Here is a 25,060-nt window from a genome sequence, read left to right as displayed (position 1 = left end):
GAGTTCACAAAGTAGACAGAAAGAAACCATTAACTGGTTTGTAAGAGAATTACCTGCAAATTTCTTGTAAGCCCATATCCTGGGCATTTAAGATCCTATCTATTTTTTTACTTTTCGCTTCTGTGCAACTTTTTCGAAAGATACATGCAAGGCAGGAATATAAATATCTCCCTGACCTCCAGGAGAAAGTCAGTGACGCAGACACGCTATGAACAAGGCTGATGACATAAGAAAGCCTGGCCTAAGGCCCTGCTGCTCTTCTTGGTTTATGCGAAAACAGCCCAAGAGTAAGACAAATGAATCAGAGACTAGAGAAAAGAAGACACTTGGGCAAGAAGAGAAAGGTTCATTCCAGCCTCAAAGTTTGAACCACTCTCTAGAAAAGTACTTCTTGCAGAAGAAAAGAGGTCATCCGGAAGCGTGGCAAGAGAGGAGAGCAGGGGCCCCCCCAGGAAGGCAAGGCCGGCCCCTCGTTTCAGGAGGCACAGCCCTTACCACCGAAGAACCTGCCTGTTCCTGGCCTGAAAAGGCCAGTGACTTTCAGACAGAGTGCCCGCCCGAGTGGACAGTCACCCACGGAGGAGGTACAGGTGGCAGAAGGGCACAAGGCAGGGCTCCAGCTCTGTGGGGACCCTGAGCTGACCCCACCTGGGCACAGGGTTCCCTTCTGCAATCTCCACAAGGAGCATGAACAAAGTTCTGGGACTGAGTCAGCCCCAGCACCTCCCAGATCGGAGTCTCAGAGAAGAATCTGGAGCCCTCGAGGATGCTACCTGACACCTGTTCACAGGTGTACTATCAACCAGGAGAATGTGAATTTCATCGTCACCCAGGTAAGGATTTTGAGAGAGTGGCTCAACTTCAAAGGGCCTTGGGTTCATGCTCTCTAGTCTCAAACCAGACATAAATAGAATATTCTATGCACAAATAGTTGATCCTTATTGACATTAACATATTTATTAAATAGAATAAATAAGCCCAGAAATAAAGAGCTCCTCTGTGTGTCCAGATCATGTCTGAAGAGCCCCAGGGGCCCTGATACATGTGCATTCCTAGATGGTAAAGTCTGTCTAGGTCATCGGGACTGAGTGGCCCACCTGGGCCTCCAGCCTCCACCTCTGGGCTGCCATCCTCCTTCCCTGGGCCTCCACGTTCATTCCCCAGGCTGCTGCCTCCTTCCCTAACGGGCATCTCTACATGTAGCTCTTACCAGCACAGGGCCCAGTGGGATGAAGGAGGTTCCCCTGACTGTCCCTCGCTGGGGGGACGCCCCATGACTAAAGGGGCCACAGAGGGGGCAGTGCATGGTTCCAGACTGAACTGAACTTTCCTTGATGAATCAGCCTCTTTGGGGCAGGTAACTGCCTACAGGTTGGCAGGGCTCTCTGGGAGAAGCTGTCCCGAAGTCAGGGCAACGGGTGAACCTACACAGTATACTAGCATTTTCCTGGAGACAGAACCTACGTCTCCTAAACAGGAAAACGCTATCTATTTAGCCAGTATCAGGGCCGACTCTAGTTCCCCTATTTCCAAATCTGTCCTTCCTCCCTTCCTTTCCTCATCTTGCTTACATGGGATTTGGGGGGGTGGGGGGAACAGCCAGCAGCCCAGGCTGACTGTTCCCCGCCAGAAGGTCTGACCACAGCAGCCGTGTCAATTTACCTGTCCTGGAGACTGAGCAGACATTTTACTTCTGTGGGATTCCCCGGGGTTATGGGACCAAAGTCCTACACAACTTTCTTGATTCTTTTTCCCACTTTGTAATTAATTCTAACCTCATTTTCTGTCTTCCTGTATCCTTTATGAAGCAGAATTGTGGATGATATTTGTTTTCTATCATCCATTTTGCACTGGGTTGAATCCTGTGCCCCCCAAATTCAAGTCCGTCAGAACGTGGCCTTATTTGGAAATCAAGTCCTGTGGATGTAATTAGTTAAGATGAGGCCATCCTGAACCCATGTATGACCTCAGATCACATGAGATCCTAAATCCAATGACTGACGTCCCTATAAAGGCCGTATGAAGATGCAGGGACAGACAGGGAAGACGGCCAAGTGACTGCGGAGGCAGAGCCACGACAAGGAAGGCCAAGGACCGCCAGCCACCCCCAGAAGCTGGAAGAGGCAGGAGGGATCCTTCCCTGCAGTCTTCAGAGACACGCAGCCCCGCCGATGCCTGGGTCTCTTAACTCCCAGCTTCTGTTGTGTGCGGGGCTGTTACAGCAGCCTCAGGACACGAATGCAAGATGACACTTGTATTTTGGTTCGGTGTCACATTTAGGCTTGGAAACATTAAACACGTACAATTACAGGTGAGCTACTGAACCCTTTCGCTCCTCGGTGTGCCACTTACCCTGTGGTTATGTCTGGGGGTAGCCTTGCTCGCATCTACAAGCACGACAAGACCAGCGCTGGGGTTAACGTGAAGTTTCTAGCAAAACAAAAGCACATCTCGGCAATGCCAGCCCAGGACAGGTGTGCACCCGCAGGGTCTCCTTAGACATGTTCTTGAACATCGCACGTGCCCCCAGATGAACAGCAACCTGCTTCAACCTGAGCGATGCAGGGCACAGTATCTGTTTCCTTGCTGGGGTGTTATTTATCAGAGTCATATACAAATGAGGAGAAACAAATACTTTAGATGGAGAGTAACTGGGCACTAGGATCTGGCATAGGAAGTAGTCCAAAGCCATCCTTAACTTGGGAACAAGGAAACCACACACAGCTATGATGTGAGTCCTTTCCAGAGCACCCTAAAGCAGAGACAGGATGTCAGTGACGTTGGCACTGACCACTTGGTTAAGGGGCTCTCTGCCCCTGTCCGCCCCTCAGGGAAGCGACACTTTCCCCTGTGTAATTAATATGCAGTCTGTGGGGACATACGTGGAGCCCACACGGCTACCCTGTCCTCCAGTCTCCCCCACAGTGTGTGCTTCTGACGGTCACGGAACGGGAGCAGGCCAGCCAGGCCCCGCGGCTCTACTCAGCGGCAGGGATCCACGGGGGCGGGGGGGCTTCCTTTCTCCCCCTTGTGCACACACTTACTTACCGCAGTGCGCGCTCACGAGGTTATTTTATTCAACGGGCTAATCCATCACTAGTATCATTTGTTTTAAATCTCAAGTCACTCTAGACTTAGCCAGTGAGAGCCCCTTCATTTTCAAGCACCTCCTTATTTTCTGGTACCAGATATTCCCGGCTCATCTTCCTTGGCCTGCTGCCCCACAGCCCTGACATCGGCCCAGTCTCCAAGGAAGCCTGGCTCCCTCTGTGGGAGACGGCACATAGAGACCAAGATCCGGCTGCATGGTGCTCACCGCCACTTGAGTGTTGCTGTTCCCACGGCCTCTGAGCGGGCGGGGGGCAGGGCACGTGACCCACATGCAACACACATAACACACACACGCACACGCACAAACACACCACACCACATATATACCACACATATCACACACATCAAACACACGCACTCCATATACACACCCACACCACACACATCAAACACAACACATACCACACACACACATCAAACACAGAGCAGAACCATATGTATCCATTTCTCCAGCACTTCCTGATCACGTTATTTCCAAGCCAACAGCACCTGACCCACCCAGCCCCTCCTGCACCCACATTCGTAGCTCCTTCACCCAGCAGTGAGAAGTCATCTCCCTTCTGTGGTGTTCCTGACAAAAGAACGTTAACTGAATCTAATCAAGAGGAAATACTAACTAGACACCCAAAACAAGGAGCAGTCTACAAAATAAATGGCTGGTATTCTTCAAGAATGTAAAGGTCATGAAGGACAAAGGAAGGCCAAGGGACAGTTTCGGATTAAGGGAGACTAAACCCACAGGACAACTGAAGACAACATGTGATTCTGGATGGGGTCCTGGACCAGGGGACACTGGACAAGACATTACGGGACATCTGATATAACTTCTGGGTATGGACTGTGGATTAGATCATGGTATTACATCATGTTATATTTCTTGATTCTGACCTTCAGGCACAGTTACAGGAGAATGTCTTATTCATAGGAAATACACTAACCTATTTAGAAATAAAAGGGCATAATGCCTACAACTGACTCTCAAATGATTCAGAAAAAAAGTGTGTGTGTGTGTGTATACATCTACACACACACACACACACAGAGGGTGGAGGGAGAAGCAAATGAGGCAGAATGTGAAGGTGTGTCTGCTAGCTGAGCCCTGGCCCCCAGCTGGACTGGCTGCATTCAATAGTCCCTCTACCCTAGGTTTATTCTACTCAAGACTCAACATCCCTGGAGAGAGACCCGTAGCCCACCCAGGGTCCTAGTCTGCTTCCTGGGGGATGTGGGCTAAGGAGAAAGGTCATGGTAACAGGGCCTCCGGGGCCACCGTTGGCCTCCATAATGAACCCCAAAGTCCCGAGACTTACCCGCCTACTGAGATAGGGAAACTAAAGGAACCCCATAAAAAACTGTTTTTCTCACTCTTTTTCCTGCGTCTATTTTTGCTAGGACCTACATCCCCGCCTTACACATCTGTCACAGAACAGATAACTATGTCCTCCTTGTAAACGTCAAGGAGTTAATGATTTCTTTGGAGTCTTCCAGCACAACAGAGAACACCTAAGGAGTGACTGGGTGGAGTCGTCATGAACTTTTCCAAGACCACCGACTCACCAAGACCCCTGGCTCCAAGGCATAAGTGACTTTTTGGAGGACAGCTGAACACTTGTCTTTGTTCCTGGATCAATGGGGAGACACAGGCGCCAGACCATCATCAATAAAAAGCCCAGGCCCCAAGCAAATATGAGACTCACTCTTCTTTCCTTTCGGAGTCTCCCAAACGCTCTGTCTGGATCCACACTCTCTCTGTATCTTTAACAGACTCTGTTCTTACTTCCCTCTAGGTTCATGTCTGATTTCTATCCTGCATGAAGCCGAGGGCCTTCTTGGCTGGTCCCGCGGGGCCCTCCTCTGGGTCACCTCCACCCAGCCAGCCTGCATCAGTCCCACAACTGCACAAAAAGGAGGGAAGTCAGGTCCCCAAAGGAAATCAAGATGTTGTTAGGAAGGGCAAGGCCTGCTGGGAAAAAGATATAAAGCCCTTCAAAGAAATGTTAAAGCCAACTCTCTCCCTTTACAGGGAAGGAAGCTGGGATCTAGAAAGTAAAGGTCAAAGAGCAAGTCTGAGGCAGAGATGGAACACATACTCTATAGCCTTGCTAGCCAGAGTGTGGTCTGGGGATTCAGGGCACCGCATCCCCTGGGAAATGCAGATTCTCAGGCCCCACCCCAGACCTCCTGAGTAAGCATTTGCATTTTAACAAGTCCTGGGGGGCGGGGATGCACATGTGTACTAAAGTGTGAGAAGCCCTGCTCCACCAGTGCCTCAACCAAAGAAAGAAAAGAAAGAAAAGAAAGAAAGAAAGGATTTGTGATATACAGGGGTTCCATGGAGCTCTTTGTGATATTCTTACAATTTTCTTCTGTGATTTTGAAAATTATATCAAAATAAAGTTCCAAAACAGACAAGGACACTGAAGGTCAGCACCCACCAGATGGGAAGGTAAGTGTCTAAAGCTTGTGGCCAGGTTACTGGTAGACACGAAATGACAAGGGAACTGCTCTGGAAGGGAGGCAGGGGTCTGCAGTCACACCTGAGGCCCTGGGGGTGCCCACCAACCAGCAGGAGCCTGAGAAGCAAGTAAGAGTGTGGCGGCCACAGTGGGTTGTCGTGGCAGAGATGACGGGATCCAGAATATGCCGCCATGGTACAGGGACGATTTTGAGTGCGAGGCATTTGAGTTCCTGAAATTTCTCATCTGCCTAAAAGCACAGCCACCTAGAAGAACTCAAGTGTCATAAACCCCTCCCTGGGGGTAACCAGGGGAGAAGACTCTTCTTACTGGAAATGACAAGAATCCCCAGCACACCTACACGGAGGCTGCCACAGCACTATCTAATCTCCCATCTGTTCCCAGAGGGGCCCATTTAACCTTTCCAAAAAGTCATCTGTTTTTCCATGCATGCCCTTCTCCTCCTCCTTTTCCCTTATTAAGATGGCAGATAAGCCCTCGGAGTCACATTTTGCGGTGACCTCCCCTACTCACGTGATCACATCTGTTTTTCTGTAGTTTAATTTGCATGCCCCTCAGGAAAGAGCCTAAGAGGATAGAGGAAAACTTACTCCTTCCCAGTAGAGATCAACAGGGAAGAGGAACTTTGAAGAGGGTGGGTTCGAGGATGGAGGAGCTGGCCCTAGACCCTGCCCTCGCCCTCTTCTTCCTCTAAGGAGGGTGGGAGAGCTGAACCCAGGGTGAGAAGGGCCGGCAGAGCATGCGAGGTGAGGTTACTCTCAGAACAGGAAGCGGTGTTCTGGTCTGCATCTAACTTGTTTAGATTTCATTTTCTCTCAGCAAGTTCTGCCCCAGCTAAGCCACTCACTGGGCTCAGGGTTCGTACACTTATCTCCCCCACAGCCATTTTATAATCCTGCCAGTAGCCAGCGGTCATTTTTCTGGGGACACCGTGATTATTATAGAAACTACTGAAAACCAAAGACAGAGGACAACTTAGCAACGTTCCCAGTCACAGCTGCCACCACTGATAAGCCATTCAACAGTCACGCAGGGAGGCCAGGCATCTGTGTGCATGTTATATAATGACATAGGGTGCGCGAGGGCCCGCACCTCTACACAGCACCGGGCCACAGGACCGACGAGCCAACACTCACCACTGATCCCGGGAGAATGAGATGATGAAGTGAATGCCGGGGGGCAGTGGAGCCATTTACACTGCACAGACCACGGAGCTCTGGTCACAAGAGAAGATGCTTCATGCGTAGGTGATCAACCCTGGCTCCAAGTATTTCTCTCTGGCCCCTGCAGCTCCTGCGGACTGGAAGGTGCGTTGAGGTGTCCTGCAGGGTCTCGCTTGCCCTCTTCCTTCGGGCAGAGGCTTGGCTCTCTACAAGGAGAATGAGGAACGGAAAAGTCAGGTGTCCCAAGAGGGACCCTGTGGGAGTCCCTGGCAGAAGTAACATCCAGTGCAGGTGTCAGCCAGCCCAGATCAAAGCGGGGCTTCCAGCTTGACAGGGAACTGCCCCCCATCAGAGCTACTGGGTGGAGGTAGTGTCTACCCTCGGGGATGGCTTGCTCAAAAATCACAGACATGAATTCCACCTGGTGTTCTGATGAGGAATAGAGAGACCCAGAGTCCCTCTCCATCTGGGAGACATCTACAGATCATCCCGTTCACTCTTAACCACAATACTCTGTGGAACTAATATTAATATTCATGTGAAACCAGTAACGTGCCCAGTGGTTCCACCATGTGCTCAATTGCCACAGCATGCCAGGGAACGGGACACGCTCAACTCCACCCCCTGTGGACCAGGCCACGCTGAGCCACACTAACAGAGAGGCACACGGGCCTGGGCAAGATGGCAGGTCAGCAAACCAATCATTTCACTGTGGCCTTGCAACTGAAATGAAATGCATCTCCTGCTGTGGGCAGGTACCTGACTGTGTTTCTGCCTCTTGATACCTCATCTCCTGTGGTCACTCAGAGGTCATGGGAAATGACCCCATTCTGAAGTCAGGGCCGAAGGCAGAGCAAGACGGGAAGGAATGGACAGGGAGGCCTGGTCTCCTGTCCCAAAGCCAACCTCAGGACGTGGTACTTTTCGGTCTGTCCTCTGTGCCTGGCAACGTGGAATCTTTTGGACCAATGTATTAGATAACACCATGCAAATGCAAAATGCAAATCCCGTGCATGCAGGAGCATAGCTCATACTGTCTTAATACTTACTGAAAATTCACCGGTTATATGATTTTTTTTTTTTTAAGCTACTTTTGAGTAAACATGCATCTCAATTTAAACCTGCTGAAATTTATTTAATGTCTTCAAAGAACTTCTTTGGGGTTACAGACAAGCAAAGCAAATAGCTCTGTTGGAAGGCTCCAGCTAAATTCCTAAGAGCCTGGGCGCCCCCCCTTCATTCCAGCCCTCCCCACTCCACACACTGCGCCTTCTTCAAGGATCTCCCTGCATGCTTTAGCAAAAAAGTCAAAATCCTTGGGGCGTTTTCATCCCAGGACCCCTGACCCTGACCCCTCCATCTCTCTCAGGGAGGTATGTGTGCCCCAGCCAGAACTAGACCTTTGCTTCGGCCAGCCAGCCAGCCAGCCTGCTGCTACCCCCTCCCACCCCCCACAACACCAACCCCCCCCAACTGCCGCAGCTGACCTTAGGCACCTACATTTTAGGGTTCTTAGGAAGAGGAAAGGAAATCATCCATGGAAAGCCCTTAGCACCAGGGCCTGGTGGGTAGAAGCAGCTCTGTAAATAGCAGCTAGAGAGGGAGCCCGGGCTGCAGGTGGCTGCCCCATTCCCAAGACTTAGGTTCAAACTCAGCACAGAGCAAGTGCTCCAGAGATGTTAAACCAGGCTCCGCAAATGCTTCGAAGATGTTTCTGCTCAAAATCTAGATTTAAAGAATATTTTACTAAAACTCCGCTCAAAATGAGTGTGGTCCTCTTTGGGGCTCCATATACTTTGAGAAACAATTTTGTGACGGTGACTTCAGAGTAAAGGATTTGATTTAAGTTTTTCAGGGTCTGAAAATGGGTGGTCGGAGTCCACTTTCTTCCTCTGTCCACTAGGTGTGGCTTGTCTAGGAATATTCTATTGCCATCTGAATCAATCAATCAATCAACCTCAATTGTGGTAAAACCTGTAATTTAACAAAAAAAATCCAGAAGGCCCTGGAAATCAGCAGGGGAAGACCATCTCAATTTCTTTTTTAAAACAATTGCAGGGGCTTCCCCTGTGAAATGGGTGAAAGCAAGTACTGTAATTCCCAGAGAGGTGCTGTTAAGCTGCGTAAAGGTAGTGATTTTACGTGCGGGATGTTAAGAGCTCAATTTAATGAGGCTCCTTCCTCCGGAACCCGGGCAATGGCCCCAGAGAAGCACCGACTGAATCGCATGGAGAGCCCGCCAAGCCCTGTGAGGCCCGCCGTGAGGCATGGCACTCCCTTCCGACGAGGACGGGCAGCTTGCCCGGTGGGCCGGACACTGCGCAAATTCAGGTCAACACTCTCTCAGCCCCGTCCTCCCTCTCTTCCTCCGGCTTGCCCCGTGTCCCCCGGAGAGCACAGGGGAACGAGGCGGGGCACTTGCTTGCCACCCTGTGTTGGGTGTACAGCCCAGTTGCAAAGAAGACATACTTTTTTCCCTAGTCGCTCTTTATAGGGGCTTCTGGGACTCACCGATCCAGGAGAGAAGTCACACCACCCAGTGTCATTCTACCATCAGACAGGGACTTCAGCTCCCACCCTCCTCCCAGAGCAGCTCAGTCAAAATCCGTAACAGACACGTTTTTATACCCGTCTTCTGAAAGAGCCCCAGCCAGGCAACGAGGAGAGGGATGACCGGAGACAAACACACACTCCCTGAGCCGGGCCCTCGGGCCGCCCGCGGGTGACCCGCCACCCAGAGCAGCTCCCTGCACTCTTCCGACAAGAGTTAAGACTGAAAGTCTTGGCACGAGTAACACTGAAAATGGTCTTCCCAGAATGGAACGCTGCTGTAAATCATCTCAGCAGCCCTGTGCAGATTTTAAATGATCTACTTAAAGACAGAGTTTCTAAAGTGGATCTTATTTTAAGGCAAAGTTGGCTGGGAGGTGCATGTCCCCCCCAAAAGTTATTTCTTTTTCCTGGAAAGACAGAGGAGAAAATGGGGTAGGGGGAGAATGAATACAACCTCCTTTTGAGAGAAAATACTTTCTATGGTTTGTACTTTAAAGGCTCTATTCCATATTAAACATTACTGACAGTGGCCACTATCTCTTTCCTGTGGTCTAAACACAAAAAGGACTCCTCTGTCTGCACCACCACTGTCTTCTCCCCCACCAACACACTGAACGTCAAAGGGAATGCACAAAATAGAACCTGCAGATGGGGGTCCAAGACTACATGGTGAGACACTTAAGGTCTGGAGTCTTGACCTACAGGGAGACCAAGGAAGGAGCCTGGGAGAAAATCTAACACAGTTAACCAACTCAACTTCCCACAATTTCTGGTCCCAGGCAGGGGGCACCCCCCCCCCCCCCCCCCCCCCCCGCAGCCAGCTGCCAGCTCCCAGCTCCCAGCCCCAGGAGACGGAAGGAGAGGCAGGCTTTGGAATTCCACCTTTAGAAATGCAAACCTGGGGGCTGGGTAAAGGAGCTTTCCGGTGTCCTCCGTTCAAATGCAAATCCGGACGGTCCCGTGGGTCACCGGGTCACCAGGAGGGGCGGCGTGGCTGCTAGGGCCGGGAGCGCCGGAAGGTGGGGGAAAGAGGAAAAAAGAGCCGGATGGTTGGAGGTGGGCAGGTGGGGCGCTTTCCTATCGGTCCACAAGGATGCTGTCACTCTGTTGGCCGGGAGGCTCACGAGCTCCGGGGAGCCACCTGCGCAACAAACAGCCCAGAGGCCCAGAGCGCCAGCGCCCCGAGGCTCCCGGACGGCTTTCAGCGCCGGCTCCTCCCCGGCGGCCGGTCCCCGGGGGAGGCGGACTCGGCGGCACGCCCACGGCCCCGGCGCGCGGCTGCCAATGCGCGGGGCTCCTCCCGCGGGCTCCCCGGACCCCCGCTGTCACCGCGGCCGGGGCCGGGTGGGGAGGGGCGCTCGCAGGACCGCTCAGCTCGCCCCTGATTCCACTCGCCTGGGACCCCCGCTCCGCTCCGGCCCCTCCCGAGGCAAGGCGGGAGTCGAGACTCCCCGGCCCAGGCCCAGGCCAAGCACAAAGGCCGGCGGGGCGGGGGACGGCCGGAGCGCAGGGACCCGCCCCGCCGCGGCAGGTGCTGCGCGGCCGCAAAGCTCGAGGCCGGCGGCCCGGCGGGTGCAGGCGGTGCGGAGCGTCCCCGCGTCGCTCTCCCCCCGCCCTGTCCCTGTCCCCGCGCCTCACCTGCGCCGCGGCCCGAGCCGGCCGCCGCGGGCGCTTCCTGCTCGCGACTTCCTGGGGCGGCGCGCGGAGGCCCCGCCGGCCCCGCCGCCCCTTTCACTTTCCTGCGGCCGGCGGGGCGCCGGGGCCGGGGCGGCGGCGGGCGGCTCGGCCCTCCCCCTCCGCCTCGTCCCCCTCCTCCGATCCTCCCCTCCCTCCCCCGATCCTCCCCCGGCCCCGGGGCGCGCCCAGGGTCCCAAACAGCCCCCCTGGGGGGGGGGGCCCACGCGAGTGGCGCTGCCCGCCCGTCGGCTGCTGGGGCCCCCAGGCCGCCCCCGGCTCGGGATCTTGGCGGCCGGCTTGTGTCCTTGCACCTTGCACCGGCGGGCTCGCGGTCAATTACTGGCTTGTTCTCCACTGGCCGACAGGGAGCTCCCCCTGGGCCCTTAGTCTTCAAGGTGGGTCTTACCCACAAGCGGTAAAGCGACGCGCCCCCTGGAAGGCCCAGCGCTAAAGAGGGTGTGCCTTGGTCTACTTGCTTTTATTCCCACTGCCCCTTCTCAACGGTCAGAATCATAAAACTAGCATTCTACTGAGTGAAAAGGGGCCCACGGATAGGCTCTGTTGAGCCTTCTTTAATCACACCTGTGCGCGCATGACACGAACCTCAGACGGTTAGACTGGAGAAGCCCAGTCCGGCTCCAGTCACCTGCGCCCACGGCACCTCGCTGGTGCCCTCACAGGCAGTTCCCATCACATCGCACTCTCACTTCGGGCCCATTCTGACCTTGGGCAGCCCCCAGAAGGGCCTGTTTATATTCCTACAGGCACCCACAGTAGACACAGAGCATCCTAACTGGGCCCAGGCGCCCAGCTCCCAGAACTGAACCTCCCAGGAGGAGCCAAGGGAAGCAGAAAACACATTTTGCAGATGAAATTCCAGGAAGGAGGCTGCCCCTGGTTATAAAAAACAAAACAAAACAACAAGAAAAACAATGCTTATGGCTAAAAACAATCCAAGGCCTCGCTGTAAATGCCCAGAGGTCTGTAGGGACAGTGGGTCTGGGCACACAGCCTGCCCCGCCCAACATCTCCCTCAGCCCAGCCTGGAGAGGGTTTCCTCCTCCCTGCCAGGCCTCACGGTTTCCCCTGCGGCCTGTTCTGTTTCTAAAACACACTCTGCTATCCTTTTCTGTTCACTGAGTTGTGTAGAATGCACCACTTCTCTGGCTTTTTTTTTTTTTTTTTTTTTTGAGAATGTGCGCAGGGGTGGGGGTGGGGCAGAGGGAGAGAGAATTCCAAGCAGACTCCCCACTGAATGCCCAGCCAGATGCTATGCGGGGCTCTATCCCAGGACCCTGAGATCATGACCTGAGCGGAAATCAAGAGTCGGACACTTAACTGACTGAGCCACGCAAATGTCCCCTTTGGCTTTTGAGAAGCGTTCTCCATGCAGAAAGGAAACCTGCCAGCCTCAGGGGGCCCCAAGGTTTCAGCCACAGGACACCTGCTGGGCCCCCTCCTCGGGCAAGGCAGATGGCCCCAGGCCTCTCAAGTTCTTTCTCCCTTGGGCCAGTTCTTTCTCCCTTGGGCCAGTTCTTTCTCCCTTGGGCCAGTTCTTTCTCCCTTTCCTTACTATCTGTTCTTGGTGATCCCCAAATGAGCCCCGTCTGGCTCCCATCTCTCCCCAAACCACCCCTCCTCTGGCACTCCCATGGGTTCCACTCGGGGCTCCTGCTCTCTCACTGAAAGTGTGTACTGCTCCCCCCCACTTCCAAGCTCTCCCTCAGACACCCACTCACAGCTGCCTCACATTGCCCTCTTAAAGCAGCTGGGATCCTATCATTCCTGATGAAACCCCTCACGGTGCCCCTTGTCCCACAGGAACAAGACCTGGTCCCTTAGTAGCCGGACAAGGTCTGACCCCACTCTTGCGGCTTCCTGCCCCAGCTTCGGGACAGTGCTGTCGCCTCCGGGAGGCCTGTTTTCTCACACAGTAACGCCCGCCCCACCTCAGCCTTTCCTCCGGGCCTCAAATATCTCTGTCCTCTTGGGCGGCCTGCTCTGCATTTCCTGGGGGCAGCTGAAACCAGTTTATCCTGACTTATCACAGTGACTTGGTACTAAGTTACTTCTAAATCTAGTTGGGGAGATACTCAGGGTCATGCCCTGACTCAGAAGGCCGCAGTCCCTGTATGCAAGCTGTCTCAGAGGAAATATTTGTATGGCACACTGTGGAAAACCAGAGGGGGCCAGGATGGTCTATAGCATATTTGCTGAAAACATTTAGTCTTTTAATTTCAAAAAGATTAAAATATTAATCTTTCATAAAATATTGATCTTTTATATGATTATAAGAAACACCAAAAAATGTAGTAGGGGAGATGTATAAAACTTCCAAATAAAACAGTTCACCCTTTGAAATGAGAACCTGTGACTGCTTCAATGAACATTCCAGGTCTTATGGTTAAGTTGGCTGCACGCAAGCTCAGGACAGAGAGGACAGCTGGGCCATCACCACTGAGATACTTTCTCTGTGCAACTAGGTAACTTTTTAGAAATTTTTAAAAAAGATTTTGTTAATTTATTTGGGAGAGAGAGAGAGAGAGCACGCGCGTGGGAGAGGCAGAGGGAGAGGGAGAGAGGAAATACCGAGCAGACTCCCCCCTGAGCACAGAGGCCAATGCAGGGGGATCAATCTCATGACCCTGAGATCATGACCTGAGCCGAAATCAAGAGTCGGTCACTTAACCAACTGAGCCACCCAGGTGCCCTAGGTAACTTTAAAGCTATTTTTTACAATCACAGGTTTTACAACAGTTGGAATGATAAAGAATCTAACAGCTCTTCCTTTTCTTTCCTTGACATGTAATACGGAGATTTCTTGTGCGAACAGAGTGAATTCCAATGCAGTGTTTCAAGGTCATGACAAGGTGTGCTAGGCCAGAGGTGCTGTGCCCTCGGGCTAACACCGACTGAGCCCAGGGCCGGGGTTCCAGATGGATGAACCCAATGGGGACAGACATATGGGGCTGTCAGCTGAACACACCGGCCCTGGGTGGGCCTCTGCTTTAACCCAAAACGTCCATGCTTGCTTTAACTTTGTTTTGATGTTGTTTCAGTAAAGGAGGAACAGACCAAATGAGAGGCACGTTCATTCTTACCCAACAGGTATTTACTGCCGGTAGGGGCCAGCCCTGTGCCGGGCACTGAGGCCTCAGAGTCAACAAGGGGCCTTGACTTTGGAAAAGTTCATAGAGCAAAAGCCGTGTGGCAAGAATAGGCCAGTCCTCTCAAAGGGAGACTCACGTGAGCGTGAGGAAGAGGCTTACATTCACGTCTCAGGGCTGCCGTGACAAAGTACCTCAAACCGGGTAGCTTCAAACCGCAATTCACGGTCTCACAGTTATGGAGGCCAGAAGCCTGAGATCCAGGTGTCGGCCGGACTGTGCTCCCTCTGAAGTCTCCACGGAAGACTCTGTTTCAGGCCTTTCTCTTAGGTTCCGGCGTTGGGGTCATCCTTGGTGTTTTCTTAGCTTGTAGATGCATGGCTCCTGGGGGGTCTGCCATCACACTGCATTTCCCACGTGTCTGTGTTCACTTCCCGCCACGTGTCTGTGTCTCTGTGTCTCCCCTCTTACAAGGACACTGGTCATATTGGATTTGGGGCACACCCTACTCCAATAGGACCTTGGCCTATCTGCAACCACCCTATTTCCAAATAAGGTCACGTTCTGCGGTACCGGGAAGGACAAGAATTTGTGTGTGTGGGGGGAGGGGCACCAGACTGGCACAGGGCCACTACAGAGGTCAAGCAGGGCACAGGGGGTAGGGAGGTCAGTGTGGGAATGCACCCTCAAGCTAGCAACATCAGGAGGCTGCTAGCACGCTGGGCCGGGGAAGTGAGCAGCTCCTCGGACTCAGGGAGCTGAGGCTGCGGCCAGAGCTGGGGACAGACTGGGCTTGGGATGGGATGTAGCGGCTGTCAGGCCGTGGCCCGGCGGGGAAGGAACAGGGAGTGAACAGTCCTACAACTAAGTCCCACTCCCCCACTGACCCAAGCCAAGAGGGGGGAAGAGGCAAGGGAGTCCCACTGCCACAGAGCAGCTCCAGGAGGCAAAGACAGATGTGATTTCCATCCCCCTCCCCCCAGAGAGAGCATCCGGTTAGGGAACAGGTCACACAGGTAGCCAGCGATCACAACACAGTTACACGTTACAGCAGCGAACACACTGGGTCACCTGATCTAGACTAGCCGGTCACAGGAGATAACATCTCAGGAGCGTACAAGGGGTTGGCCAAGAGCATGGGCAGAGAAGGGACACGGTCCATGCAGAGGGAACCCAGCATGCACAAAAGCCTGGGAAGCAAGGCAGCAGGCTGGTCGAGGAGTGGTAATGGCCCAAGATTATGGTTGCTGGGGAGCAGGGGTGGGAGAAAGGTCTAGGGGGCAAGGAGAGAAGAGAGCCAGGGCTGGCCCCCAGGTGTCGGGCTTGGGCAGCTAAGTGAACGGTGGAGTCCTCGTGGAGAGAGGGACCCAGAACATACAGACTTGGGAGGCAGGTGGACGAGGAATGTATTTGTACTTGTTGAGCATCTGGTTCCCAGGGGACCCCTCAGTGGAGATGCTGACTGGGGCTGGAGGTGTGGCTTTAGAGTCCCTGGAAGAACCCTAGGCTGGTGAGGGAGGCCGGGTCTGGACAGCAATGGACAGCAGAGGAGTAGAACCTTGCCCAGGCGGGAGGCCGAGACTGAACCCAGGGGTACGGACATTTAAGGGCCAGGCAGAGAGGAGGGGCTGCAAGCTGGGGATGGGGTCATGGGAAAGGCCAGGAGAGGGTGATGTCCAAGGGCCCAAGGAAGGCAGTTTCCAGAAAGGGATGGAGGGGGCCATAGAGTCAGAGGCTGCACAGAAGTCAGGGTTTACAGGCTTCGCCCAGAAGACGGGGGACTGAAGCTTCCATGGGGGCAGGCAGACCGCTGTGGGGCAGGACTGAGTGGGGAGTGAGGAAGAGGAGGCAGCATAAAACAATCATTTCAGGAAGGTTGGCCGTGCCTGGGGAGGAGAGAAGGGTCCAAAGCTCGAGAGGGGCCTGGGGAAGGAGGAGGACATGTTTTGAATGTCTGCACATTTTCGAGCATATGCGGAAGTTGAGAGAGCACTAGAATGAAGCCCCAGGTGCCCATCACTCAGTTTCATCAACTACCAATACACGGCCAATCGAGTTTCCTCCTTGTTCAACCCCTTCCTGCCCCAGGAGTATTTTGCAGCAAGTCCCAGACATTATAGCATTGGATCTGTAAATTGTCAGTATGTATCTCCAAAAGATATGGTTTCGAACATCACCACAACCCAAGCATCGTGGCTCCCCCAAACAAGAATAATCCCGTAACAGCATCAAATACCCAGTCTGTGCTCTCAGCCTCCCTGCCGGTCCTACCAATGTTCTCGCCTTCTATTTTGTTTGTTTTTAAATGGGGCTCCGTGCAGACCGCGCACGTATTGCCCTGATGCGTCCCCCGGGTCTCCCTATCTGGAGATTTGCCCTGTGCCTCTCTCTCTCTCTCTCTCTGCCCCTGACACTTTGTCCCTGTGGTTGCAGGGGCTGGGCCATTTGTCCTGCAGTTTCCCACACCCTGCGCGGCGCTGGCTCCATCTTTGGGAGGTGATCGAATGTGTTCTTTTGCCCCCTGCCCTTCCTGAACTTGGTGGTGAGACCCTGAGGTGCAGTCAGGTTCGGGCAGTGAGGAGCACGGCATGGGTGACAGTCGATGTTCCCCGCCTGAGTCCATTCTTCCTCGGAAGTTAGAATCACAGCCGTTGGGAAGGGCTGTCACAGAAGTCCTGCCCAGTCCCACGAGTTCTGTTTGTTTATTGGTAGCTCACTTCCACAGAGACTTGCCCTCATTGGTTACTTAGCCAACTCTGAGGCGTGGTTCAGGTGGAAAAGGCAGGATAAAGGCGGGATTCCTTCTTTTCTCTGCCACTTGTCAAAATGACTTAGTTTTCTAGCAGTCTTCAAAAGTTATCGAGCAGTTTCCTTTCGTGTTGTTTCGGCCTTTTTGTTATACGCCCTCATCTCATTTGCCCATCTTGGCCGGTGGGAGCTTCTTCTTCTTCTTCCTTTTTTTTTTTTTTTTTTTTTTAAGATTTTTAAAATTTATTTAGAGAGAGGGAGAGAGAGAGAGAGAGAGAGAGCAAGGGGCAGGGGCAGAGGGAGAAGCAGAATCCTCGGCAGACTCTGCGTTGAGCACAGAGCCTGACGCGGGGCTCGATCTCACGACCCTGAGATCCTGATCCAATATCGAGAGTCAGATGCTCAACCAGGCTGCGCCACCCAGGGGCCCCCGGTGAGAGGCTCCTCTCATTGGCTCCTGAGTCCTCCTGCCACGACCTGGTCCTTTGGTAATGTCCTTGCCTTCCAGCGTGACACGATGTCCTCAGCTCATCCCACACAGGTGCCCCAGGCCTGGAAGCAGCCACTTCTCTCAGGAGGCACCCGTCCTGCAGAAGCCAGAAGAGACAACGGGAGTCGGAGTGCAGAGGGGAGAGGGCTGTCAGCTTAAAGGACACATGTCCCTCCAGAGGCAGAAAGACAAGGAATCCAAAACACGTGAGGAGGAATGAGCCCCAGGATGGAGGAGGGGCAATATGGAAAAGGACAGATGCAGACAGAGGCCATTTTAGGTGGGCAGGCACAAGCGGGGAGCCCTTACCTACGGCCCCTGTCGCGGAAGATAAAGTCAGCGGCTGAAAGCGAAGAGGGAGGAGGTAGCCTCTGGCGTTTGAGGAAAATCAGGAGGACTTAAGGGAACCTGCCGCGAACACTGCCTGGAGGGCAGCAGGTGCCGCTGGCCATGAGAAGGAGAGTCATGAGATCGTGAGTTTCTATCGGTGCCAATCTGTGTGTGCGCTGGGGTGTGTCTGTGGCCCGAGTGACACCGAGAGAGGACAAAGGTGGGCAGCTCCAACCTGAAGGGTCAGCTTTTGCCACGACCCCCCAGTCCCCCAATTTCTAGGGAGGAGTCACTCCTTTCCCCTGGCATTGAGAAAGGGGCGACTCTGACACCTTCTGGAAGGTTCGGTCTTTCATGAGAAAGAACCATGAAGCTTGAGACCCTCCTGTGTGCAAAAGAAACCGTGTGCTAGGAGCCGCGGTTGCAACGAGAAGTAAGGTTTAAAACAAGGACCTTCTGTCCAAGAGCTCGGTGTCTGCGAGGGACCCCGGAGGCGAGGCCAGGGTGCATTGGGGAAAGGAGCAGACATTCCCTGGGGAGGGCCTCCCTGGAGGGCGCTTTGATGAGTCCGAACTTCAGAGCTTGAGAGAACGCCCCAAGCTTAGAAAGCAGAGAACCACGGAACATTATTAGAGAGGGAGGGAAAGGTAAAATCAGAACCTGTTTGCTTAACGTGGAGAAGAGAAGCTTCATTTTTAATCTCCACTCATCAAAAAGTCCAGCAGTATGGGGCGCTACCTGGCGAGCAAGGTGGGTTTTGTTCAATTATTAATGTTGTTGGTAACGAACAGAACGGACAGCCTCCCACTGTCCATTAAGCACGTCCTGCAGGCCCCCCCTTACTGTGAGTCCCATGGAGGGGGGGGGAGCAGGAACATCACTGTCCTCTCCCCGAGCGCCAGCTGTCCTACTGGGACTTCCTGGGCTGGCGTGAGGGTGAAGGAGGTCACGTGTTGGGATGTGGGTTCCACGAGGGCAGAGATTTTTTTACTCGTTTGTCCATCAGTGAATCCTTCCTTACCACCTCGAATCAAGCCTGGCATGCAGGAGTTACACTCGAGAAAACCTTGCTGCTGAGTGACTGCTCCCAAGTGGTGGCTACTCTAAACACTGGAAGGCACAGCAGGTCGGTATGAATACAGAATGATTCGCGACACGCCCTGGGCACCGGCGTAAGAGGGAGCGAGCTACAGGGCCCCTTTTGGCAGCGTGCGTGGTTGATCTGCCATTTCTCTTCTGAAAATGGAGTTTGATTTCCCGCCTATCTTTAATGTAAGTCCCATCAAGGTTTGGTTACGTGGCATAAAGCTAATGGAGGTTTGAAACCCAGATGTGCCTATAAAGTTCCTGTGGATTACGTGGCAGCCCCCCTCCTGCTGGCAAACGCAGGAGCATCTGTGAGGGGACGCGCCCTGCCATGTCGGGGGAGAGGGAGCAGAGTGGCCTGGCTGCCTGCACCCACAGGCTCCCTGCAGGGGTGCTACCTGCGTCCTTGCTGTGCCCAGCAGCACGTGCTAGATGTGTCACCTTGGAACGTTCCTGACCCTCTTTAGGCCTCAGTGTCTTCTCTAATGTACGGTCCCCGAGCACTTGGCTCCGGAACACACCGTCCTTGTTACAAAGAGGAAGAAGACAGATGCCATTCTCAGGGAGCTCGCCATCTAGTCGGTATGAAACTACAGTGAGCTTCAAGCCACAAAACCCCCAAGTCCTCCCAAATCCTTAAACATGTTACAAAATTTCTGGTTACAACAATGTAAAAACTCTTTTAGGAAAAAAAAATCACGTATTTTTTTGATATTGTAACTTCTGTGAATCCAATACTATTTTGAACATACTAAGGAACTAATCAAAGGGATGCGCTGGTGAGATGAAGTTATCTTCACCTAACTGAACTTGCTTCATACGTGAGGATTTGTACATTCCCGTTCTTGTTCAGCGGGGAAACTCTGAGGATCCCTACACAGAGGCCATGCATCGAGTGCCGGAAATAAACAGCACTAAGCTCATGAGCTGCCGCAATGCCCAGAGCTGGCAGCCGGGGGCCCAGCGTGGCCCAAAGTGGATCCCAGCCCGGTTCTTGGGGCCAAGTTTTAGTGCTCATATGGCGTGGACGCCAGTCCTAGGAAATCTTAAACTACCAGCCCCATTTAAAATCTTCCTGGCTCTCCTCTTTGTGGAGGGGGAGGGAAAAGATTTCTGCAGTTCTCCTGACTACTACCGTATTTGGTCCACAACTGCTTGGAGGCTTGCCCTATCAGCTGGATCTTTAAAAGCCAGGCCCCGGGCTGGAGAGAAAGACGTACAAACAAGCAGGGGTACCAGAGCCATAAGCAGAGGAAAGGCTTGTGCCCAGCGCTGAGGAAGTGCTTTTGGTGGTCATCCCAGAGGAGGCATGAATGAGGTACCCAGAAAAGACCTTGAAATGGTATTTTCTTAATAACATAAAGGAGTACAATCTCCTTAAGTAACGCTCCCTACCTCCTTCAAACCTGTAAGTACACATTTCCATTCATTCTTTCCTCAAACCTTGACTGAGTCAAGATAATGTTGACATATCCTCAAGATGAAATACTGTTCAGTTATTTAAAACGCTTCTGAAGAAGTTCTGACGTGTTTACCATATAATAACACATGATAATGGCGAGTGATAAATGAAACCATTCCAATTAAGTACAAATATATATGCATTTTAAGAGCCTGGAAGGATTCACGCCAAAATGCCAGTAAGTGACTGTCCCAGGGAGGTGAGGGTTACTGGTCATCTTTACTTTCTTCTTTATACTTCAGTGAATTTTACCAATTTTGCCAAAAGCACCTAGTAATTTTTAATAACGTGAGCCTTGACTGTGTGTCAGGCTCTGTGCTAGACTGCGGAGGCCAAGGCCCTGGGGCACGTAGGGAGGCTGACCTGGAAACACAAGTCACAAGCGCGCCAGGATTGCAATAGAAGCCGAGAGAAGGGGAGGTACCCAGGGGCTCGAAGCAGGTAGGAGAGCGTCCCCGAGGAGGTTACTTCTGGGTGAGGCGTTCAAGGTGAAGAACTGTTCACCAGGTAGAGAAACATGAGAATCATGTTTCAGAAAGAGAGAACAGCATTCACTGATCTAGGATGGTGTCCTGTAGAAAAACGATCTAAATAATTACCAATGGTTAATGTAGGTGAGGAATAAGCCTGTGGGGAAAAGTGCTTATCCTCATAAACAACCCAGGAAATACAAAGGGAAGGCACCATGAGATGCTGTTCCACCCACCAAAGTAGCCAAGAAGAAAAATGACTTACAGCAGGCAAGGGATCCTGGAGAATCAGTCACTCTGCTGGACAGCGGCACGGGACCCGCCATTCTAGGAGGCAACACAGGGTAGTAAGTGTTTAGTCTCCCTGCTCCTCCTACTGGCCCGGGAACCCTCAACTCCTACAAGGCTGAATTCTGCACAGTTGGATTTGAGGTGTGGACAGAGATCTTCGCACTCAGATCCTCACAATGATTCTCTTCGTTCACTTCTTCATTTCAGGGAGTGGGTTCACCGCATTACGACCTTACATCACTGACACATGGGAACATGCATTTTTTTGTACAGATAAGCAGTATGTGGTCAGTGATTTAAAAACCCGAGCAGTACGTGGCCTTTCCAGAGCATTTCATCCTCCTCATCTCATTCGATCCTCATCACCTTCCCCCAAGTTGGGCAGGGCAAGCCTTATTCTGGGAAAAGCCACTTGGCTTGCAGGCTCCTCCCCTGCACCTGCCTCGGAGAACCTGATGCATCCTTAGGCCCTGGAAGGTGCAGCCCCTAGGACCTCGGCATCTCCCTCCACCACCCCTGGCCACCGCAAGTTCATCTGTAGCATCAGAGTAGAACCAGGCTTACACATCCACTAGGAGGGAAGAATGACATTCGTTTTAGAATAATGGATCAAGAGGAAGCCACAGAGGATCAGAGTTTTGGTGATTTTTTTAATAGCATGCATGAATGCTGAATTTGTCCCAAATGGGTCTGTAAATTTTTCTCATTTCCTCAGAGCCCCCTAATATACAACCCAGGGGCTCAGTACACACTCAGCTACACTTACTTAACTGATGTATTGAGAGAGCCCCTGGACAATCGAATCTGATTTAAGAATAAAAAAACAGAATCACAAACCAGACAAAAAAAGGAATAAAAAGTTGATGTGCTCTACTTTTTTCTCTTTTCCAAGTATTGCATAAATTACAGTTATGTTGCAAAATGGTGTCTAACATGCAATTTGATACGCACGTGTTGACTGAACACTCGCTCTGTGCTGTGTGGTGAGAGAGGGGAGCGCGGATGAGCTGCAGGCTCTTCCCTCGAGTTGCTGTCCAACATAAAATGCTAGTCTGCCCAATTTCCAGACATCTCGTCTCCGCCCCGGCAGACTCCACTAAGCTCTCTGCCCCACAGGTTGTGCCGCATTACTGAATGGTTTCACTTCCTGGGTGGACGAGAATTTGTTTTTGTGTCTTGATGACAGCATCTTGACATCCTTCCATTAAACCACATAACTCAGGTAGGTGTGCGTAGCTGGTTGTCTCCTCTTTGCTGGCTGCCATGTGCACGAGAGGCGTAACTTCAGACTGTTCACTTTGAACTGCAGGGAACTGCGGTCTCTTCCCGCTCGCTCTCATACACATCGGCGCTAAGGAATACAAGTCTTCGTCACAGACCAACTTCTGATCCTCACAAGCAATTACCTGGCCGAACCACCTTTGGCACTTTGATCCTTTTCAGGAAGAAACAATGGTTGAAAATCACGAAGATCAACCGAAGACCTACTGGTAGAAGGTGCTCAGCTGACTACATGAGCGATAAACACAGTATAACTGTGAATAGCTTACAGCCACCTTCACTGTGTGCTTGGCACCGTGCGAGGCTCACTGTAAACATTTTACGTAGACATCACAACAGCCCTCGGAGGGCAGTGACCATATCTCCATTTTAAAGATGGGCAAATGGGGGCGCCTGGGTGGCTCAGTCGGTGAAGCGTCTGCCTTTGGCTCCGGTCATGATGCCGGGGACCTGGGATCAAGCCCCGCATCGGGCTCCTTGCTCAGCGGGGAGCCTGCTTCTCCCTCTGCTGCTCTTCCTGCTTGTGCTCTCTCTCGCTGTGTCAAATAAATAAAATAAAATAAAATAAAATAAAAAAAGATGGGCAAATGGACTTCAGAAAGTAGAAAACGGCTAGGATTCCAGCCTTGCATCTGGCTCGTATCCACTAAATGCTGTTAAAACTCGATTTTACAAAAAGAAGCTGCAATTCCTGTTTTTAGTGTACCTATTTATACGTCTACCTGTATTTGCCTATTTCTCTGTACCTACACACGTATGTTTGCATGGGTGTATACATACGTACAAGCTTACACTGCCAAGAACGGAGGCAATTTTAATTAACAGCCTGACATTTCCATAGTCAAGATGGGGCTGAATTCATTTTGTTGAGAGCCCCTACCTATTACCTGAGCAGTTGCCACAGCCTGAAACAAAACAAACAAAACAAAACAGGCCTGTTTGCATTCTTCTGACTCTACCTAGTTCTTAGGGCCTTTTCCAGCCGGTCCTGAGGAACTCAGAAGGGCCAGGCTCAGGGACACAGCTAGTCGCCATGGCAACTGCCAGGCCTACAGCCCTCCGCTTGGAGGTGGGCAGAAAGGTGTGGAATCAGGTGGCAGACCCCCGGGGGGGAGGTGCTTCCGAGACACTTTCCTCCCCTCTGGAGCAATCCCCTGGTAGAGGCTGAGGGCCCCCTTGCCGGCCTGGCCAGCCTGGGCCGCGTTTTCTTCACTCATTCCTTTTTTGGAGGAGGGCGGGTAGGTTGAGAGAGGTGGGTCTCTGTCATTTCCACTTGGTAAAGGTAAGAAGATAATTTCTTACTGGGGAAACAGCGGCGCACAACGGTGCGCCCTCCCCACCTCCACTCACCCGAGGCCCTCCCTCCGTCGCGGAGGGACGCATCTGCGCAAGCTCCCTGCTGGGGATTGATGGGAAATCCCTCCTGGGGGATGATGGGAAGCCTCGTGGTGGGTGATGGGAGGGGCTCATTGGTAGATGATGGGAAACGCCTCCTGGGGGATGATGGGAAGGGCTGGCTGGGGGATGATGGGAAGGGCTGGCTGGGGGATGATGGGAGACCTTGCAGGTGAATTATGGGAAGTGTCATGTTTTTAAGAGGTGGAAGAGGATTTCTTCTCTTTTTTCCAGTGAAGAAACCCGCTTCTGTTGATGTTCTCACCCTTTCCCCCCTCATGCCCACGAAGAAAGGAAGAGGACGAGTTAAGGAAGCCTCTTGAGGGCCTTACTTCGGAGTTTGAAAGTGCTGCTTTTGTGACTACCGGGCACTTCGGGGTCACCTGGGGGCCAGGGGTCAGGGAGTCTGGGGTAGCAGGAATCAGCCTGGCCTGATGAAGTCTTCCTGGTACTCCCCGGGTCTCCCAGAGCGGGAGAGCCTGATCTGAGCTCTTCTGGGCGGAGGGGGAGTTTGCGTCATGTCCGGTGTTGCTGTGGGAAGCTAGGGACGCGGTCCTGTTGTTATCCCGTCTTATCTTATGTGGGCAACTGCTAAACCTGCTGTGTAGTGAAATTACTGTAGATTGAAAGATCTGGGGGGGAGGGGTAACTGACTAATTTGCACGAGATGTAAATCAAGTTGTAAATTTTAGAATTCACTAGTGCTGCCTGTGGCTAGGCACCGAGCTGCTTGCCAATGGATGTGATCCTGAATAGGGTTTGCTTAAGCCACTTCTGTTTTGTGTGTGTGTGTGTGTGTGTGTGTGTGTGTGTGTGTGTGTGTTTTCAATCTAAAGCTCATTGGGCCAGTGGTTCTCTGCTTAGTAGATGGTTTAAGGCCACTCCCAGAAAAACCAGTTATTCCTTTAAATCAGAGATTTGGGAGGCAGTGGAGTGTAATGATGAACAGTGATGGCTTTGAATCCCATTGGCTGTGTGAACTTGAACAATGACTTTACCTCTCTGTGGCTTCCTTTCCTTAGCCATACAGTGGGGGAATGACAGCGAGGATTTAATAAGATAATTCATATAAAACTCTTAAAACACAGCCAGCGCAGAGTCAGAACTTAGCAAAACTTGACTACTGTCATTGTTAGAGCAAATCTGAATGTTGAATTTCTGACATTCATTTTCACATGCAAAAAAGCTAAAATGTATTTGAATTACCAATTACCACGCCAGACTTCTAGCATTTAAAATATTTTTGACATTTTATTAGAAAAAGACACCTACAGCTTCCCTGAGCCAACAGCCTCCAATGCTTAATTGTAGTAAATATGGCAACTGCCAAGTACAAAGAAGATCATGATTATCTTTTTCCCAAACACCTCACTCTTCCCCACAAGAAAAACTGTTAAATTTTGGTATTTACAATCCTTT

General features: G+C 52.1%; 1 protein-coding gene across 6 annotated transcripts in view; it reads right to left on the bottom strand.

Annotated features, from left to right (window-relative positions):
- The window catches only part of SLC37A1 (solute carrier family 37 member 1), a 74,625-nt gene extending 50,967 nt beyond the window's left edge, over positions 1–23,658 (bottom strand). For 2 of the 6 annotated variants that reach the window (XM_035727330.1, XM_027582156.2), the window contains exons 1-2: positions 10,203–10,495; positions 6,725–6,957 (exon numbers count right to left, since the gene is read on the bottom strand). In XM_035727330.1, coding sequence (XP_035583223.1) covers positions 6,725–6,780 — 56 coding nt within the window. In that variant the 5' untranslated portion in view covers positions 6,781–6,957; positions 10,203–10,495. Of the gene's footprint in view, positions 1–6,724; positions 6,958–10,202; positions 10,496–10,942; positions 11,072–20,939; positions 21,002–23,596 lie in introns of those variants that run through there. The other 4 variants (XM_027582154.2, XM_027582152.2, XM_027582153.2 and 1 more) reach the window with 4 other exon arrangements.
- Positions 23,659–25,060: the final 1,402 nt, after the last annotated feature.

The sequence above is a fragment of the Zalophus californianus genome, chromosome 1, assembly GCF_009762305.2.
Source record: "Zalophus californianus isolate mZalCal1 chromosome 1, mZalCal1.pri.v2, whole genome shotgun sequence".
NCBI classification, from domain to species: domain Eukaryota; kingdom Metazoa; phylum Chordata; class Mammalia; order Carnivora; family Otariidae; genus Zalophus; species Zalophus californianus.
Note: the sequence above shows the minus strand (reverse complement) of the source record. Positions and strands in the feature narration are given on the sequence as shown.